The 16,520-nt window shown below is 48.4% G+C and overlaps 2 protein-coding genes across 5 annotated transcripts in view; both read right to left on the reverse strand.

Moving 5' to 3' along the window:
* NCAPH (non-SMC condensin I complex subunit H) overlaps positions 1-2,545 on the reverse strand; it is a 33,830-nt gene extending 31,285 nt beyond the window's left edge. Inside the window, exon 1 of one of the 2 annotated variants that reach the window (XM_026479821.4) lies at positions 2,435-2,545. In XM_026479821.4, coding sequence (XP_026335606.2) covers positions 2,435-2,453 — 19 coding nt within the window. In that variant the 5' untranslated portion in view covers positions 2,454-2,545. The remainder of the gene's footprint in view (positions 1-2,434) is intronic. The other variant, XM_057309237.1, reaches the window with a different exon arrangement.
* A 4,019-nt stretch (positions 2,546-6,564) lies between these two features.
* ITPRIPL1 (ITPRIP like 1) lies at positions 6,565-11,133 on the reverse strand. 3 transcript variants are annotated; one of them, XM_026479803.4, is made up of 3 exons: positions 10,886-11,133; positions 10,623-10,726; positions 6,565-9,796 (listed from the first exon to the last, which is right to left on the reverse strand). In XM_026479803.4, exon 3 carries the CDS (start codon positions 9,780-9,782, stop codon positions 8,139-8,141), a length of 1,644 nt encoding a protein of 547 aa, XP_026335588.2. In that variant the 5' UTR covers positions 9,783-9,796; positions 10,623-10,726; positions 10,886-11,133; the 3' UTR covers positions 6,565-8,138. The 3 variants fall into 3 exon arrangements, with proteins under 3 accessions (XP_026335588.2, XP_026335592.2, XP_026335600.2); XM_026479807.4 differs by having other exon boundaries at positions 6,565-10,078; XM_026479815.4 differs by lacking the exon at positions 10,623-10,726.
* Between the last annotated feature and the right edge of the window lie 5,387 nt (positions 11,134-16,520).

Here is a 16,520-nt window from a genome sequence, read left to right on the forward strand (position 1 = left end):
TTTCCAGATCTAAGAATCAAAAGGCTTGGCTTCAAACCCCAGGTTCATCACTTACTAGCTATCCAGCTATCCAGCTTTTTTTTTTTTTTTTTTTCCTAAAGTAAATGCTATGCCCAATATGGGGCTTAAACTCATGATTCTGAGTTCAAGAGTCGCCTGCTCTATAGACGGAGCCAGCCAGGCACCCCATTAGCTGGAGAAATTTTAAGCAAGTAAATGCTCTAAGCATCTGCTTCTTCATCCTCCAAATGGGAATAAGAGTGTCTCAGCTGGTTCTGAGTTGGTGATATAAAAAAAACCCCACAATGTAACACATATTTTATAGGAACATATTAAAAATAAAGGGATAATAGGGGCACCTGGGTGGCTCAGCTGGTTAAGTGTCTGACTTTGGCTCAGGTCATGATCTTGGGGGTCCTGGGATCAAGCCTGAGTTGGTCTCCATGCTCAGAAGGGAGTCTACTTGCCCCTCTCCCCCTCCCCCCCGGGTTGTGCTCACTCTCACACTCTCTAATAAGTAAATAAAATCTTAAAAAAAAATAAAGTGATACAAAATAAACACTAAGTGGTTGCCCATATAAGGGGAAGGGAACAGAAGTGGTGTATAGGGATAAAAGGGAATAAAAAAATACAAGGAGAAGAACTTCATGTGTTTCCCTGATAGCTTCCCATAAGCTCAAGAGTATGGTTAACATATCCCTCAGCTGAGGTCAAAACAAAAGAAAAAGAAAGAAATGGAAAGGAAGGAGGCAACAGACATTTTTAGAGGCTGAATCAAGAGGACTTGTTACTATCTGGGTGAGAGCACTTCAAGAGAAGGAGGGGAGTTGGACCTTGAGAGGAGACTTTAACAGAAATAGGAAGCACTGAAGGAGGAACTTGTCTAAGAGGGAAAATCAAGAGGGAATCAGAGGCATGCTTCAACTCTTGGAATATTCCTTCTCTGAGTTCTCTCATTAAATGGTTACTGAGCTCAAAGACACTTTCTACATCTACCTTCTTCCCTCCCATTCATTTTTCAACCCCCTAAGGTCTGGCTACCAACCCCACCACTTTATGAAAACTATCTTGCCACAATCACCTACAACCTCCATGTTGCCAAACCCCCTGGCCACTTTTCAGGCCTCATCTCTCTTGGGATTCAGCAGCATCTGAAACAGATGACAGCCCCTTCAAGTGCTTCTTGAAACACTCCTGGCTTCAATGACACCACTCTCTTCTGAGAGTTTTCAAGCTCTCTCTTCTCTGTCTAGCTTCTAAATGTTGGTCCTGTCTTCTCTACAGGGTCTTCCTAGGGTTCTCACCTGTTCCCATAGTTTTCTGACCTATACGATGATGATGATCAAATTTGTGTCTGAGTCTGTGGGCCACTTCCCTGAGCTGTATCACCCTCTGAGTGTCAAACTCTTATCCAAGTGTTTACTGACCTCTTCACTTGTCTCTTGCATAAGTCATTTACCATGACCAAAATATAACTAAATTTTCAAACCTTTTACCAAGACCAAAGCCCTGCCTACCTCAGCAGCCTCACTCACTGTTCAGTCACGACGTTCTAGTTCTAGCCCAAGCCAGGCTCTTTCCTGCTTGCCTTCTTTTTCACTTACTCCTTCTGCCTAGAACACGTTCCCCTCTAATATCTTCCTTGAATCCTCAACCTCCCCTCACTCTGCTGTTCTCAGTCACGGCACTCAACCTCACCTGTAATTGTTTCGTTTGTTTACGGTCTCCCCAACTAGAATACAAGCTCCAAGTGATGCCTGGGTGGCTCAGTCGGTTAAGCGTCTGCCTTCGGCTCAGGTCATGATCCCAGAGTCGAGTCCCACATCGGGCTCCTTGCTCAGTGGGGAGCCTGCTTCTCCCTCTCCTTCCCGCTCATGCTCTATCTCTCTCTCAAATAAATAAGTAAAATCTTTTTAAAAAATAGAATACAAGCTCCAAAAGGCTGGGATCTTATCTGTTTTGTTCTTTACTGTATCTCTGCACCTGACAGTGGGTTTGGCCCAAAGGGAGCGCTCAATGCTTGTTGAATGAATGTAAAAATCAGCGCACGCGTGTTAAGCATTCAGCAGTAGCCACAACGCTTTCACGGCCCTGAACTAAGCCGCATCCCAGGAAAACCACCTTTCAAAGGTGAGACATCCCACACGGCGCAGAAGCCCACGGGAAAGGAACTGAGGAGTGGGGATCGCCCCAACCGCGCTCCCGACGCCGACCCAAGCCGCGTCCTGATTGGCGGGGCACACCCCTCCGCGTTCTCCGCTCCCGCCTCTTCCTCCCGGCGCCTGCCTCCCGCCAGGCCCGTGGAGCGCAAGGCCAACAATTAGGCCGAGAATATCCGTACCCCCCGCTCAGGTTCGCCCGCAGACCCTGCCCGCTCGGAGCACCGCTTCACGCCGACCCCTTCCCGCGGCGCCCCCCACCCACCCCGCCTCACCTGGGCAGGGAGGTCCCATTTTGCTCTCCCTCTCCGGAGCTGGTTTTAAATCGCCCGCCGAGAAGCCTTAGCTCCGTAACGGCCGCGGTGACGTCCGCCGTGGGCGGGGCCAGAAGCGCGCCTGCGCAGGCCGCCCCAGTCTTCCCCAGTCTTTCGCTGGTAAAGGGGCGTCCGGAGCTGTGCAGGAGTGTGTCCTGTGGAATCGCTGGCTTCCCGCTCTGCTCCTGTGGGTGGACTGTAGAGGGTCCGTGGACTACCGTCACCCGCCTCCTTTCGAGCGTTAGACGTGGAACTCGGCGCTAGGGACCCAACGTGGAGCAGGACGGGAGAGGGCTCCGCTTTCACGCAATTTACTCTGTAATGGGAGGGAGGGCAGATTTCTAGGAAACGAGGTTAATTTTCCATAGCGACCTGTTCTGTAAGGGCAGCAAAACACTAAGGAGGTAGATGGAGTGTGGGACGGAGGTGAGAAAGCCAACAACACGATGAAGGTTCCAGGCAGGCGAAGGACAGATGCAAAATGTTTTATGTACATTTTAAAATAAAGGCCATCGTTTTTATTCAGATTCTTGTGAAAAGCTTCCTGGATCTACCCCCCCCCAACACCTCACCCCCGCGTTTTTATTCAGATTCTTGTGAAAAGCTTCCTGGATCTACCCCCCCCCCCCCCCGCAACACCTCACCCCCGCGTACCCCACCACATCAAAAAAAAGTTTAGGTGAGAAGTGAGATGGACGTAACTTGCCGTCTCTCCCTTCATTCTGCTTCATCTGATCCTAAGAATTTTTTTTAATTTTATTTATTTGAGGGGCGCCTGGGTGGCGCAGTCGTTCCGTCTGCCTTCAGTTCAGGGCGTGATCCCAGCGTTCTGGGATCGAGCCCCACATCAGGCTCCTTCCTAGGAGCCTGCTTCTTCCTCTCCCACTCCCCCTGCTTGTGTTCCCTCTCTCGCTGGCTGTCTCTGTCAAATAAATAAATAAAATCTTAAAAAAAAAATTTGAGAGAGAGAAAGGGAAGGGAGAGCACAAAGGGAGAGTGAGAGGGAGAAGCAGACTCCCCGCTGAGCAGGGAGCCCAACGCAGGCCTCGATCCCAGGAGCCCTGGATCATGACCCAAGCTGAAGGGAGACACTCAACTGAGCTACCGAGCCGCCGCCCCCCCCCCCCCAAGAGTTGTATTATGGAAGGAGAGGCCCCGGGCAATTCCCCCCAAATATCCCTAGAACGCCCTATTACTTCCTATAACACACATCAGGCGTTTTATGCAGTGTTTTCCCTGAAGGGTGCTATTGCCATTCAGGGTGAAACAATTCTTGACATGTGGGGCTCTTGTTAGGACACTGTCCACTAAACGCCATCAGTGCTTCTTAGTCATTTTGGCAACCAAAAAGTACTACCCTTTGTTGAAAACCACCTTTCAAGCCTATTTGCTTTTGCACAAACTTGTTCTCCCAGTGACCACCATCAAATCTTTAGTGTATGGCAGCGTGGAATAGAAAAAAGAAGCAGGTTTACAGCGTTTTTTGTCTTAGTGAATGATTCTACCACCCACCCAGGAACCCAAATCAGCACCCAGGAGCCATCCACGCACAACCTATTGAGCTCTTTTCGCTTCCTAAAAATCTCAACCCTGTGTCTCTTTTTCCCCCATATTACCTTCTTGCGGGTCTGCAGCAGCCCTACACCTGCTCTGACCCCTTTCTCATTGGGCCCTTGTGTGGTGGTTGCTAAGTACCAATCTGACCTGTTCCTTCCCAAAGTCTCAAACCATTCAAAAGTTCCATTGCTCTGGGAACTTCTAAAGTGATCTAGAAGGCCCTATGGGGGGCCCTCTTTGGCCTCATCTTGCACCTTGCCTCCCCTTGCTCCCTGCCCTCCAGTCACTTGGGCCTTCTTTCAGACTCGCTCTCATCATGCCCTCTCCCTCCACAAGGCCTCTGCACATCCTCTCCTCATCTTCACTGGGTTGGCTCCTGTCATGTTTCAGCTCACATCACTTCCTCAGGGAGACCTTCCCAGATACACTCACATGTCCCTACTGGAGGTTTTAGTGGAACTTGCCACCTTTGAAATTTTATATCCACTGGGATGACTATTGCATGTCTATCTCCTCCACAGATCGCCAACTCCATGAGCATGAAGCCATGTTTTGCTTGCCATTGTTTTCCCAGGGCCTGGTGCTAGCCCTGGACACAGCAAGTGCTTAAATATGTATTGAATGAGTGAAGTTGGAAGACAAGTTTAAATCCTGGGTTGGGCGTCTGAACCTCTCTGGGCCTCATTTTCTTCTCCATTTATAAAACAGTCATGACGATACCCCTTCACTGGGCTTTATGAAGAATTGGGTAACATATTAAACTCTTGTGGGCACATAGGCTCAGTGTACGCTGGGGTCCCTGTTATCTCACTCGTCTTCTCTGTGCTGAGTGCATTTGAGGAGTGGGAACAGGTTGTGATCCAGAAGCAGTGTGGGTTGGGAGGGTGGTAGATGGCACTGAATCAGGAACCTCTGAAGAACTGGCTTGGAACCCCCGGCCGAGGAAGACTGCTGGGTGACCCATTCGGTGAGGCTTGAGGCTGTTCCATGGTTATAATGGGGCCTCCGGAGCTGAGGGCTTAGGGCTCCCTGTACTGGGACAAAGCCAGCTCCATCCCTTGCCCTAGGCGGCTCATTCACCACCCGCTCTGAATGCTGTCTTTGTTTTTTGGGGGGTTAGTTCTGCGGAGGGTGCCAAAAAATCGAATGATTTATCAGTGGTATCAGTGGTATGCAGAACTCAATTCCTCTGTCTGTACAAAACTAAAGTAGTGGGTCCCTCCCCCACTCCTTGTCTGCCAGAAAAGCAGTGCTGGAGCCATTCCCCTTCCCCATTTCACTCCTCACCAGGATTCTACTTCCCCAAAATGAATGGCAAACAGCTTTAGTTTAGGCGAGGAGCAATACTGTTATCAGTTGGCTACCTGAACACACTTTTGGCTTCAAATTTTCCCTGACCTTCCAGCCTGCAGCTGGCTTATATCATAATGTAGTTCATGATATGAACCATGGAGCCACTGGGGCCCAACAGGCATGTAGTTCAAATGGCTTTACATTCATTTTGGCCTCTGAGCAAATGCCTTTAATTTTTGTATGTGATACGAAATTCCTGACCTAAAGACTGGGCTACGGACCAACAATTTCTGTCTTCTAGAATTTCTAAACGACATACCGCCCTTTATCTTAAAATTAATATAGTGCTTTTCGCTTTTCAAAGCGTGTTAACCCCTACATCCTGACATTCCCAAGACCACGCTGGAAGGTTGCTAGGACAGGTACTTTCTTCCAGGCTCTGCCTTTTACTAGCTACGTGACCTTGGGGGAAGTTGTGTACCGTTTCTGTGCCTCGGCTTCCTCATAGGAAAAAGGGAAGGGAAAAAGCACCCACTTCATGAAGTTATGGTGCGAGGATTAAATGAGTTACCAGATGTGAACCATTTAGGACCACTGGCAATGCTCAGTGAATGCTAAGTATTCCCATTACTATAACTGCTGTTATATCCTGGGTGCCGGCCAGGAATTGTTTTAGAAGAAAGCTCAGCTTCCTAAATTATCCAGGGAAGTTTCCCCTTTCATTGTAAGAGTATTCCCAGAGCACAACAGCTCTGTTCTTTCCATTACTACTTGTTTTTTCTATACTCTTTCTTACACGCTCGGCCCCACCCAAGCTTCGCTGACTGTTCCTTTGTAGTCTTCTGCCCTCTCCTGTTTTCTTACCTCTTACTAGACTTGAAACCACAGAGTGCTAGAACATGATACTGCCCTTCTACCTGACAGATTTATGCCTTCTACAGCTTATGCATGTTTTTGTTTTTTTTTTTTTGTAGCCACTAAGATCTTTTAAATTGGCTGGTATTTTGGTTTGGGCACCATGAGAATGAATAACTTAGATGTTCCTTGACATTCTGAATTATTCTTTCCTGGCTCCTGGCCATGCCACTGGGAAACCTCAGGGCAGACTGGTTCAGGGTGCATTGAGAAATACCAGGATGTACTGGATGAAGCTATCAGGGTAACATGAACATCTTGGGGACAGGCACGTGAGAATGCTCATCTTCTGTGGGTATTATTCCATCGATTCCATGTCAGGCATCGGCAGCCAGACACACAAAATGGCGTCCTTTATTGATTTGGAACTAAAACACCAGCAAATTATTTTCTAAACAGAAAGAATATAGATGTTTATAAAACATCAAGATCCCACCGGCATGGAACTAACCATCACTGCATCTTAACTTGAAAGCAGTACCTGGCCGATATCAGCAGACAACATGGGAACACAACCGTGACTGTGCGGTGGGAGTCTCAGATATTGACCGGCATCAACTCCTGGGACATAAATTTGTAATTTATTGTTGCTGTGGGGAGGGTGTGGATACAACCAAAGCCCACAAGAGCAGCATCTAAACCCCCCTGTGACTGAGTTAAATGTGGGGCCAGGTTCTCCTCCCCAGATCTTCCTGGCATGCAGGGCAGGAACAGCATTGTTATTTCCAAAACAACCACACCCACAACGATAGTCACTTCTCTTAAACCTCCTCATCAGGATGCCCAGGACTTTGAAAGAAGGAAAAAATCCACCAATCCTATCTCCAGAATCACAACTCTGTTCGAGCTGGACTGCTCCACAGTCCCTTCCTGTCCAACCCTGGCAACGGGCCTGGATTGTAATGACCCCACTTTGTAAAACCGCAAACATAGTTCAAAAAATCCCTTTGTCATCTTTGTGAAAAGAGAATACAAAGGCATTAACAGACTGAGAAAAAGCACAGCTACACATGGTGGCTAAACCTTTTCATTTGACAAACAAGCAGCTCCCTTTAGAAACAGTAACTGTTCATCTCAGAAACCACCCCCCCACCCCAAAAGGTTGTCCTCATTAAGGGTTTTACAACGTTGCTTCCGGGAATGAGAAGCTCATTAGATGCTATTTCATTAATTTTAGTAAATACATTATCTCAATTATGAAACAGATCACCATTGACTTAATATTTGCTTGTGAATCAGTGCTAATGAACTGTTTGGGTAGTATTGGAGTTTTCTCTCAGGTGCATAGAAACAGCTATATTATATTCTGTTTCATATATTATACGAAAATAGGGCTAAATTGAGAAAATAGAAAATAAACATCTCGGGTAGATCTTCAAACAGAGGTGGTCTGAAAAATTAGATCCTAACGTACGAGAAGTTACCTTCACAGTATTTAGGATAAAATGGAGTGCTATCAGCTTGGATGTGAATTAAGCTAACAATTCAACAAGGAAACCAGTTTACAAGGAATGTGCTGAGAGTCATTCACAAAAAGAAATAAGCTGGAATGGAGGTATTCCCTGGTTCTCTTTCACTTCCAGTGTTGATACAAAACAGGCCCCATCTGGTCTCAACTCTAGCTGCGAGATCCTCCCATAACATCCGTTTCCCTGGGCCCTCTTTGGGTCATGCTAAAAATCAGGAGATGAAAACCTCAGAAGACACACCCTAGATTAGGGCCTACACATTGGACCCAATCCTGTTGAGCATTTCAGGTGCTCCTTGGAGTGTCTAATCTATCATAGCCCCCCACCGGCAAGGTGAAGGTCACCCATACCACTGATGTGTCCTAAAAATAAACTCTTTGGCAGCCTAAGGAATCAGAAATACCTTCTCCCCTTTTTTAATGGCCTTTACATTAATGTGCCCCAGCCAATGGGGCACAGGGCAGAGTTTTCACTTGGGTCAGAAGGTTGTGGAATTCTTCCACTGCCTGCGAGTGTGCCATGGGGTTAAGCACCAGGTGTTGGAAGAGATTGACAGGCTCAGCATTCCGAAATGTCTTAGGGATCGGGATGGTCAGGGGCAGGAAGGTGTTACCAATGAGGAAATGATGGAGGGACCTCTGCTGGAGGCCGCGGCCCAAGAACCAGAGGATGTCCTGGAGGCGCTGGGAGAGCATGCTGTGCTGCCAGTCTGTCAGAGGCAGCCGCAGCAACAGGTGCATGAGGGCTGTTTTGAAGTGGTAAGAGGTGAGGATGGGACGGGATGCCCCCTGGGGTAAGCTCTGAAGGTCCCGGAGACTCAGGATGATCTGGAGGCACTTGAGGTGACAGGTGTTCTCTGGAGCAAAACGCCCTACCAGCTTCAGGAACAAGTGTTCACAGGCTGCAAAGGACTCGGGCCAGTCCACACTGGTGAGCTGTTCCTGGTCAGGAGCCTGACTCACCAGATAGACCAAGGTGTCTTCCCGTTGCACCCCCAGGACCAAGCGGATTGAGAGAAAGCGGCCCGAGCGGTAGTCCAGCCTGAGCTTGCAGGAAGTGGTAGACGGTGGGAGGCTGAGCTTAAAGTCATACTTGTGGGCCACAAGGGCCCAGGCATTGCCCACCATGTTCCGGAACCACTGTACTGTCTTGCACACATCCAGGTAGGAGCCAGTGCAGAGCGCCACCTTGATGGAGCTGCTACACTTGCTCGGGACGGCCAAGTGATCCCTGTGGTGGTGCACCAGGCACAGCACGTCCCCCAGAAGCTTCTCACGCTTGCACACGCATTCCGACTCGACCAGCACACAGCCACAGCGGCGGCCGAGGGCCGGGTCCCTCATCTCCAGCACAAACATAGTGCCCTGCGGGGGAACAACGGGCACCAGAATATCAAACTTCTGGGTCTCGTGGAGGGTTCCCCACTTCTCAAAGGCAGCCCCGATGCCCAGGCAGTCCTCCAGCTGCGGGTGAGCCTCCCGGCGGCTGAGCACCCGACAGGCCTCAATGAGGTCGTCCACGAAGCTCTCCACGAACTCACAGGTGCAGGGCAGATCACGGGTGACATTCTGGACGTAGTGTTTGTAAAAGGATTCCAGGGCCTCCCGCGAGGGGAAGTCGGTAAGCCAGTTGTAGGAGGTGACAGGCACAACGCGGACTTCCTCCTCCTCCTCATCGCTGCTGGAATCAAAGGCCGGCTCATGCTGCATGTTCTGTCGCAGGAGCTCAAAGATGAGGAAAAGGCAAAAGAGGCCAGCATTCCACAGGTTTCCCAGCATCCAGCTCAGTGGCCCCTCCTGGCCATCAGCCTGGAACGGCCACCCCATGTCTTTCTTCCCTAGCACTAACTGATCACTGGATGTGTCTCCTCTCCAGAAGTTCTCTGCCTTCTGCTTCTGCTCAGCTGCTCGCTTTCTCTCTTCAAACTCTATCTCCAACTGGCGCATCTCCTCGCTCATCCGCTTCTCTAGCTGCCGGCTTCTGGCTAGTGTGTCCAGGTCCATCCGGTCACTGACCATCAGGGGGTGGTGAACAACATACATCACTGCCAGGAACACAAGGCTTATCACAGCCATGGAGGCCTCTGCATCTGGAGAAGTAGGAGGGTGGGAGTCAGTGGTGATCTTCGGGATTCATCTGTTCTCCAGCACAGAGCCCCCAGAGCCCTGGAACCCCAAATCCTGGAAGTTAACTGCTCAGGAGAGACAGAAACCTCACGGGGCTGGGGCTGGACAGAGCAAGGGTCTGCCCAGAAGGTGGTTTGGGAGAAAGGGTGTCAGCAGGATGTGCCACTCGGTCTTTCTGCTTTCCTTCCACATGGTGTGGCTGGTATTCAGGCTTCCAGAGTATGGACATAGCACTGTTTTCATTCCTGTGTAGGAGGGGGAGGGGGACCCTTGTGGTAGGGTGGCCTCACCCGACTCATCAGTCCCCCGTGGGCACCAGGTGTGCCCTGCTGATCCCAGAGGCTCCCTTCTACCGGCAGAAAGCACTGATCTGCCTGGGCGACACCTCTCCTCTTGCCAGGCAGCCAGCCCCAAGCCCCAGCTATAGCAGCCCACTTCCTCTGTGACTTCACAGTCCTCATTCTGCTCACCCTGTGTCATCAGACCACTCTGCCTCTCCTCCCTCTTGCCCAGTGGGGCAACTCCCAGCAGGCGCCAGGGAGGCACAGTGCCACCAGCCTGCTCCGCTGCTTCCCGCTGTGCTCTCTGAGGTCCTAAGGCGGCGGCTGGATGCCCCGTCGATGGGCCAGGCGCATAGGCAGGCACGGCTCCACATCTCAGCCCAGGAAAGTGCTCGAAGAACCAGGTGCCCAAAGCCACTTGACAGCCGAAGTAGTCGGATCATCTGCCTCCCCACCCACCACGAGGCCGGAAGCTTCTCGCATTCACCCCACAAGCTACTGGGCTTACCAAGATTATGAAGGACTATGCCGCGTGGACGCTGAAGCCAGGTGGGGGGCTCTCCTCTCTTTGGAACTTGGCCTTGCTTAGTCTCACTGCCCGCTCCAGGAGCCCTGTTAAAATTTACAAGGTACCTAGCGGCTGTGGCTTAAAGCAGGGTGCCCCCCCCCCCCGCCATTCATAACTTCCCCAAATTCCACGCCCAGAGATCTGAACTCTCATCCGCCTACCCTCCCGGGGCTTTCTCAGGAACGTGGGGCCAGGTTACTCACCATCGGTGTTAGCTGGAACACGGTCTTAAAGAGACAGCGCGGCCTGACTGCCCCCGCCTTTTCGCCGGCGGGTTGGGGGCTCCGGGTGCCTCGCCTGGGGCGTCCGGGGAAGTGGCCCCGCTCCCCTCTCCCGGGGAACGCACCATCTCGTCGAGGGTCAGAGGGTCTGTGTGCGGCCCACCCCGGAGACCCCCACCGCGCCGCGGGCCGCTCCGAAGGCGCCTGCCGCGCACCGCGGCTCCCGCCGTCCAGGCTCCACCCCGCCCAAGCTCCTCCCAGCCCAACCCGCCGCCGAGCGCGCCGCGGGAGCGCCGCCCTGGGGCCCCGGTGGCCCGGGTCGCGTCGACGCGCCTTCGGTGCGCGGCCCAGGCTCCCGCCGGGTCGTGTGCAGAGCCGAGGGGCTGCGGTCCCGGGACTCGCCGCCGAGGGGGCTCGCTCGCCGCAGCTGCTCGGCCTCCCGGGGGTGGCTCCAGGGGCAACTGCGGGGCCGGCAGCCGGCTTCACGCAGCTCGGTGCACCAAGGTACCCTTACTGGGAATTTGGAATGCACCGTACTTACACGGTGACGAGGATGATGGCATAACTAGGAATTGACGGGGACAGGGGGGCGTCATTCGCAGTCCGGACTGGTCCTGCGCAAAATGGCACAGGAGCTGAGGTGTGTCGTCAGCGTCCGTACTGTGCCTCACCCCCAGCCCACGCCCAGACTCAGGTGTCTTTCCCCACCTCCTTCCTATCGAGTGGCTGTCAGGAAAGGCCAGACAGCGCGCGAAGACCTGGCTTGAGGCCTTACTTCTCACTCACTAGCTTCGTAGGAGTAAGAATCCTAAAGCTCCAGGGTAGCTCTGCTGATGAGATGGGCGTATAAAGGAAAACTTAGGAACTGTGGAGACTGGACAAGCCTTATGATACACTAAGATATCCCCACAGAAGGGGTTTCCGGGAAAGGATCTTCAGAGTATCAGCAAGAGCCCCCAGCCTTCCTGTCCTGTGTCAGCTAACCAAGGAGAAAAGGAAGTGCTATCTTTTCATACTTACTAGCTAAAGTCCTTCTGCTGAAAGACAAGTTTCAGCCCTCCTTACAGTGGCAATGTAGCCGGGAGGGGGGGGGGGCAAACAACTTGGACAGTGCTTCCAAAAATACTGACTTATTTCACTGTGGAGGGGGAAAGACTGTCTTCTAGCTGGCCATGACTGAAGTTCCCAAGTTTTTATTAAACTTAGGGGCTACTACCACTAAGCATTAGCAAAATCACGTGGTGACCATGAATTTCTCTTTATTTCTTAGCTTATGACAATGTTCGGATGAAAAAAATGCATTTCAGAGCGTGCAAACAATAGTGTTGAAAGCTATGTGTTTAGGGGCGCCTGGGTGGCACAGCGGTTAAGCGTCTGCCTTCGACTCAGGGCGTGATCCCGGCGTTGTGGGATCGAGCCCCACATCAGGCTCCTCCACTATGAGCCTGCTTCTTCCTCTCCCACTCCCCCTGCTTGTGTTCCCTCTCTCGCTGGCTGTCTCTCTCTGTCAAATAAATAAATAAAATCTTTAAAAAAAAAAAAAAAAAAAAAAAAAAAAAAAAATAAGTGTCTGCCTTCAGCTCAGGTCATGATTTCCAGGTCCTGGGATCAAGCCCTGCGTTGGGCTCCTGGCTCAGCCGGGAATCTATTTCTGCCTCTCCCCCTGCTCATGTTCTCTGTCTCAAATGAATACACACAATCTTTAAAAAAATAATAAAGCTGTGTGTTTAAAGGTGCGTGTGTTCATAGTCAAATAAGGGTTTGTTTTAAAAGTGATTGTCACGTTAGAAGACATATGCTAGTTGGCACTCATGAGGTTGGTTGCTATAGCAAACAGACTCCAAGCTAGAGACTTAGAATCCATGTAAATATTACATTTAAATCAACAAGAAACCCTCTAGCAGTGAACATTTCTTGGCCTGTTTTTGGTGATTTTTCTGCTTTGGCGTGATGTGACGTGATTGTTGGCTTAGTGGGATTAAAAGAAAACCAAGTCATTTGGAAACCCTGGGATTTCTGCTAATTGGTGATCGTACACAAATAACATGAGTAAACTATAGCAGTGGCCACTCATTTTAACAACTGAATTCCACTGTGGTGGGATTTACCCTTGTCAAGCAAGGAAACATGGTAGTTTCTCCCCAAATAATTTTATTTTTATCATTAAAAAAATAAGTACATAGAAAGTAAGTACCTACATAATCTATCTATGTACGATTTTGCCTCTTGGCCCGTAAGACCTAAAATGTGTTTAAGACTATTAGTTTGTATTGGGGCACCTGGCTGACTCAGTCGGAGAAGCATGCAACTCTTGATCTCAGGGTTGAGTTTGAGTCCCACATTGCGCGTAGGTAGAGATTACTAAAAATAAAGAAAAAGAGACAATTAGTGTTTTGGTGAGAATAGTTGCTCAAAGACTTGAAAACACTGGGAGAAATATCGGTAATCAATCTAAAAACAAGTCACATGATTCTGAGTGATTTCCCTTAGCTTGATGAATCAGTAAATGTTTACTAATACTGCTCAGTTGTTGCTGTTCATTCAGGAAGCCAATGCAGAATTTGCAATTACTGAAGAATTAGACTTTATAAATAGTCTGCATGGGACAATTAGAAGCAAGAATATTTAAAAAGAAAACATTAATTCAGTACAACCTGACATGGAATCTGCTAATATATGTTACCACCGATGGTAATAAAAACATATATGGAGCAGAAAAGGGCTTAGATCAGCAAATTTACAAAGCTTGTGAAAATTTCAGGTGTTTAAAGCCTATGGTTATCCATCGTATTATTCAATGGCAGATATTTTGTGGAAAATATTTGAATCTGTTATGTATTCGTGAACCAGTAATATCTATGGTGAACTTTGTTTGGGAATTTTCATCAGAAATAGACACCGAGTATCTTGACTTGCCCTACTATCATTTTCAGTTCGCAATCTTTTTGAGCTTGGGGCTGAGATTAAAATTTTTCTAAACAAGAACTGCCCTCAACTACTCTTATTAAACACTGAATGACTTTGGAAATTAGCTTTTGGTTGCAGACTTGATACTGGGGTGATTTTTGTTGTTGTTGCTGTTGTTTTAAGTAGGCTCCACGACCAGCATGGAGCCCAATGTGGGGCTTGAACTCATGACCCAGAGATCAAGACCCAAGCCGGGACCAAGATTCAGCCACTTAACTGACTGAGCCACCCAGATGCCTCTTGATACTGTTTCTTAATGAAGTCAGTGTAAAAGTAGAAGACAAAATGGTGTTTATATGTGAAATTTATTCTCTGATGAAATCATTTTAACAAACTTTGAATCACAAGTAATATCAAGCTGCTTTTTACACTTCCTGTGCTGTCAAAAATAAAACAAGAAGCAAGATGTCCATTCCTACATAAATTTGTAGTAGATACATTTTCTGAGCTCAAACCACACACAGCTCCAGCAGAGTTTGTCAGACATCACTGCGAGTAGAAAGAACACTTCCATATTTCAAAATCCATTTAACTGTGCAATTGAGACTATTCCACATAATCTTCAATTAGAAGTGATTAATCTACAGTGTAATGACATACTAAAAAGGCAAATAAGAATCTAATTATGTAAGAATGAACATGCTCAGTTAAAATCATATGCTTGTGTATTAATACATCAATATTTGTTAGTAACTGTACTGAAAAACATTTTCAGAGAGGTAATACATAATAACTCATTACAGATCGGCATTAACAGATGAACATTTGTAATCAATTTGGATGATAGGAAACATTAACCTTGAGCCCTAATTGACATGTTATTTTCAAAAAATAAAAGAATCCCATTCTTTTCACTAGCAGCTCCATATTACAAAAAAAAATGCACTCGATCATTATTATTATACTGTGAATTCTGTCAATAAAATTTTGTGGAGGGCGCCTGGGTGGCTCAGTCAGTTGAGCATCTACCTTTGGCTCAGGTCATGCATGAGTCCTGGGATCGAGCACCGTGGGGCTCCCTGCTCAGTGGGGAGTCTGTATCTTCCTCTGCCCTTCCCCAACATTTGTGCTCTCTCTGCTCTGTCTCACTCTCTTAAATAAATAAATAAAATTTTAAAAACAGATTTTGTGGAGATTTATTTTCTCTTGTTATGTAAATGCCTGCATAATTCTCAATTCTGCCTCTTGGCTGGCAAACACTAAAACATTACCCTCTGGCCATTTACAGAAAGAGTTAATTGTCCTGTTTCTAAGCAGTGAAATGTGCACATTTCCCCAGAAATTCATTTTTAAAGCTTCATCTTTTTGTAAAAATGACACACGCTCATTGTAAAAATGCATATTATATAGGAGGAATAGGAAAAGAAGCTACCCTCATACCCCACTACCCAGAGGTAAGCGTTACAGATTGTGGGAGCACCACAAATCCGTACACATGATTTGTGCCAGTATTTCTAAAAATGTGCCCCTTGGAACACCACTTGCTCAAGTTGACCCCCAACAAACAGATTTGTATAATGTTTCTTGATAACATTTAAAAAACTCGTAAACACGGGGCGCCTGGGTGGCTGAGTTGGTTAAGCATCTGTCTTTGGCTCAGGTCATGATCCCAGGGTCCTGCTCAGCGGGAAGCCTGCTTCTCCCTCTCCCTCTGCCACTCCCCCTGCTTGTGCTCGCTCTCTCAAATAAATAAATCAATCTTAAAAAAAAAAACACTCATAAACACAAAACAAAATTGATCGTTGTAAAAAGTTTGGAAAATATAGGAAAGTTTAAGAAATCAGTTTTTAAAAAATCACCCTCAATCCTATGATATCAGTTAGGTTCCCCAGCAGGATGTGATGGAATACTCACATCGGGTAATTGAGAATTTAATCAAGGAACAAAAGAGTTCCAGGGTTTGGGGAAAATGCAAAGGACAGTTACTGTTCCTGGAGCTAGGCCAACAGGGAGCCTATCTCTGGGTAAGGGTGAGGAGGAGGGAGTGATTTGTTACCAAAACTCAAAGACAGTGGCTATGTGGAGAGGATGTCTGATAAGAAAATGTGGTCTTCAGTTGAGAGGATGAAGTCAACCCTGCGGGACACCACAGGAAGAGAGTTGAGTTCTCTAAAAATTCATTTCCTGAAGCCTCCCATTGGCCCAAACCAACCGGAAGGCAGAGAACAAGGGAGCCCCTTGATTCAGTCCTCCTGGGTCAGTGCATGGCCCTAGGGCTCAGAGAAGAAAGGAGAAAAAGGGTCTGCAGGGGCAGAGAGAAATGCACACGTCACTGCCAAAGGTCCCCAAACTCGTCTCCAGTGAGCACCAGTCTGTGAACTCACACTCAGAGATGAAGTGCCTCCGCTCCGTACAAACACATTTGGATCCCCACTCTTCTGACCACTGCACTCTTCTACTCTAAAAAGAATCAAAACTACTCAGGCGGTGACGGCACAACAGGTCAGAACATCCAAAAGGTCAGGTGAGCCTATGACATCTCGATGATGTTAGAAAGTAAGAAAGCCATTATTAGACCTGTCTCAGGTGGTGGTAGGAAAGGTGTGAAGAGGCCACACAGAACTCCCACTGGTAGTATGAATGGCAGATGATGCAGGGAAAAAATCACTGTAATTACTGGGAGAAGGTGAGCCAGGGATCTGTGAAAATA

The sequence above is a fragment of the Ursus arctos genome, unplaced genomic scaffold, assembly GCF_023065955.2.
Source record: "Ursus arctos isolate Adak ecotype North America unplaced genomic scaffold, UrsArc2.0 scaffold_8, whole genome shotgun sequence".
Classification (NCBI taxonomy): domain Eukaryota; kingdom Metazoa; phylum Chordata; class Mammalia; order Carnivora; family Ursidae; genus Ursus; species Ursus arctos.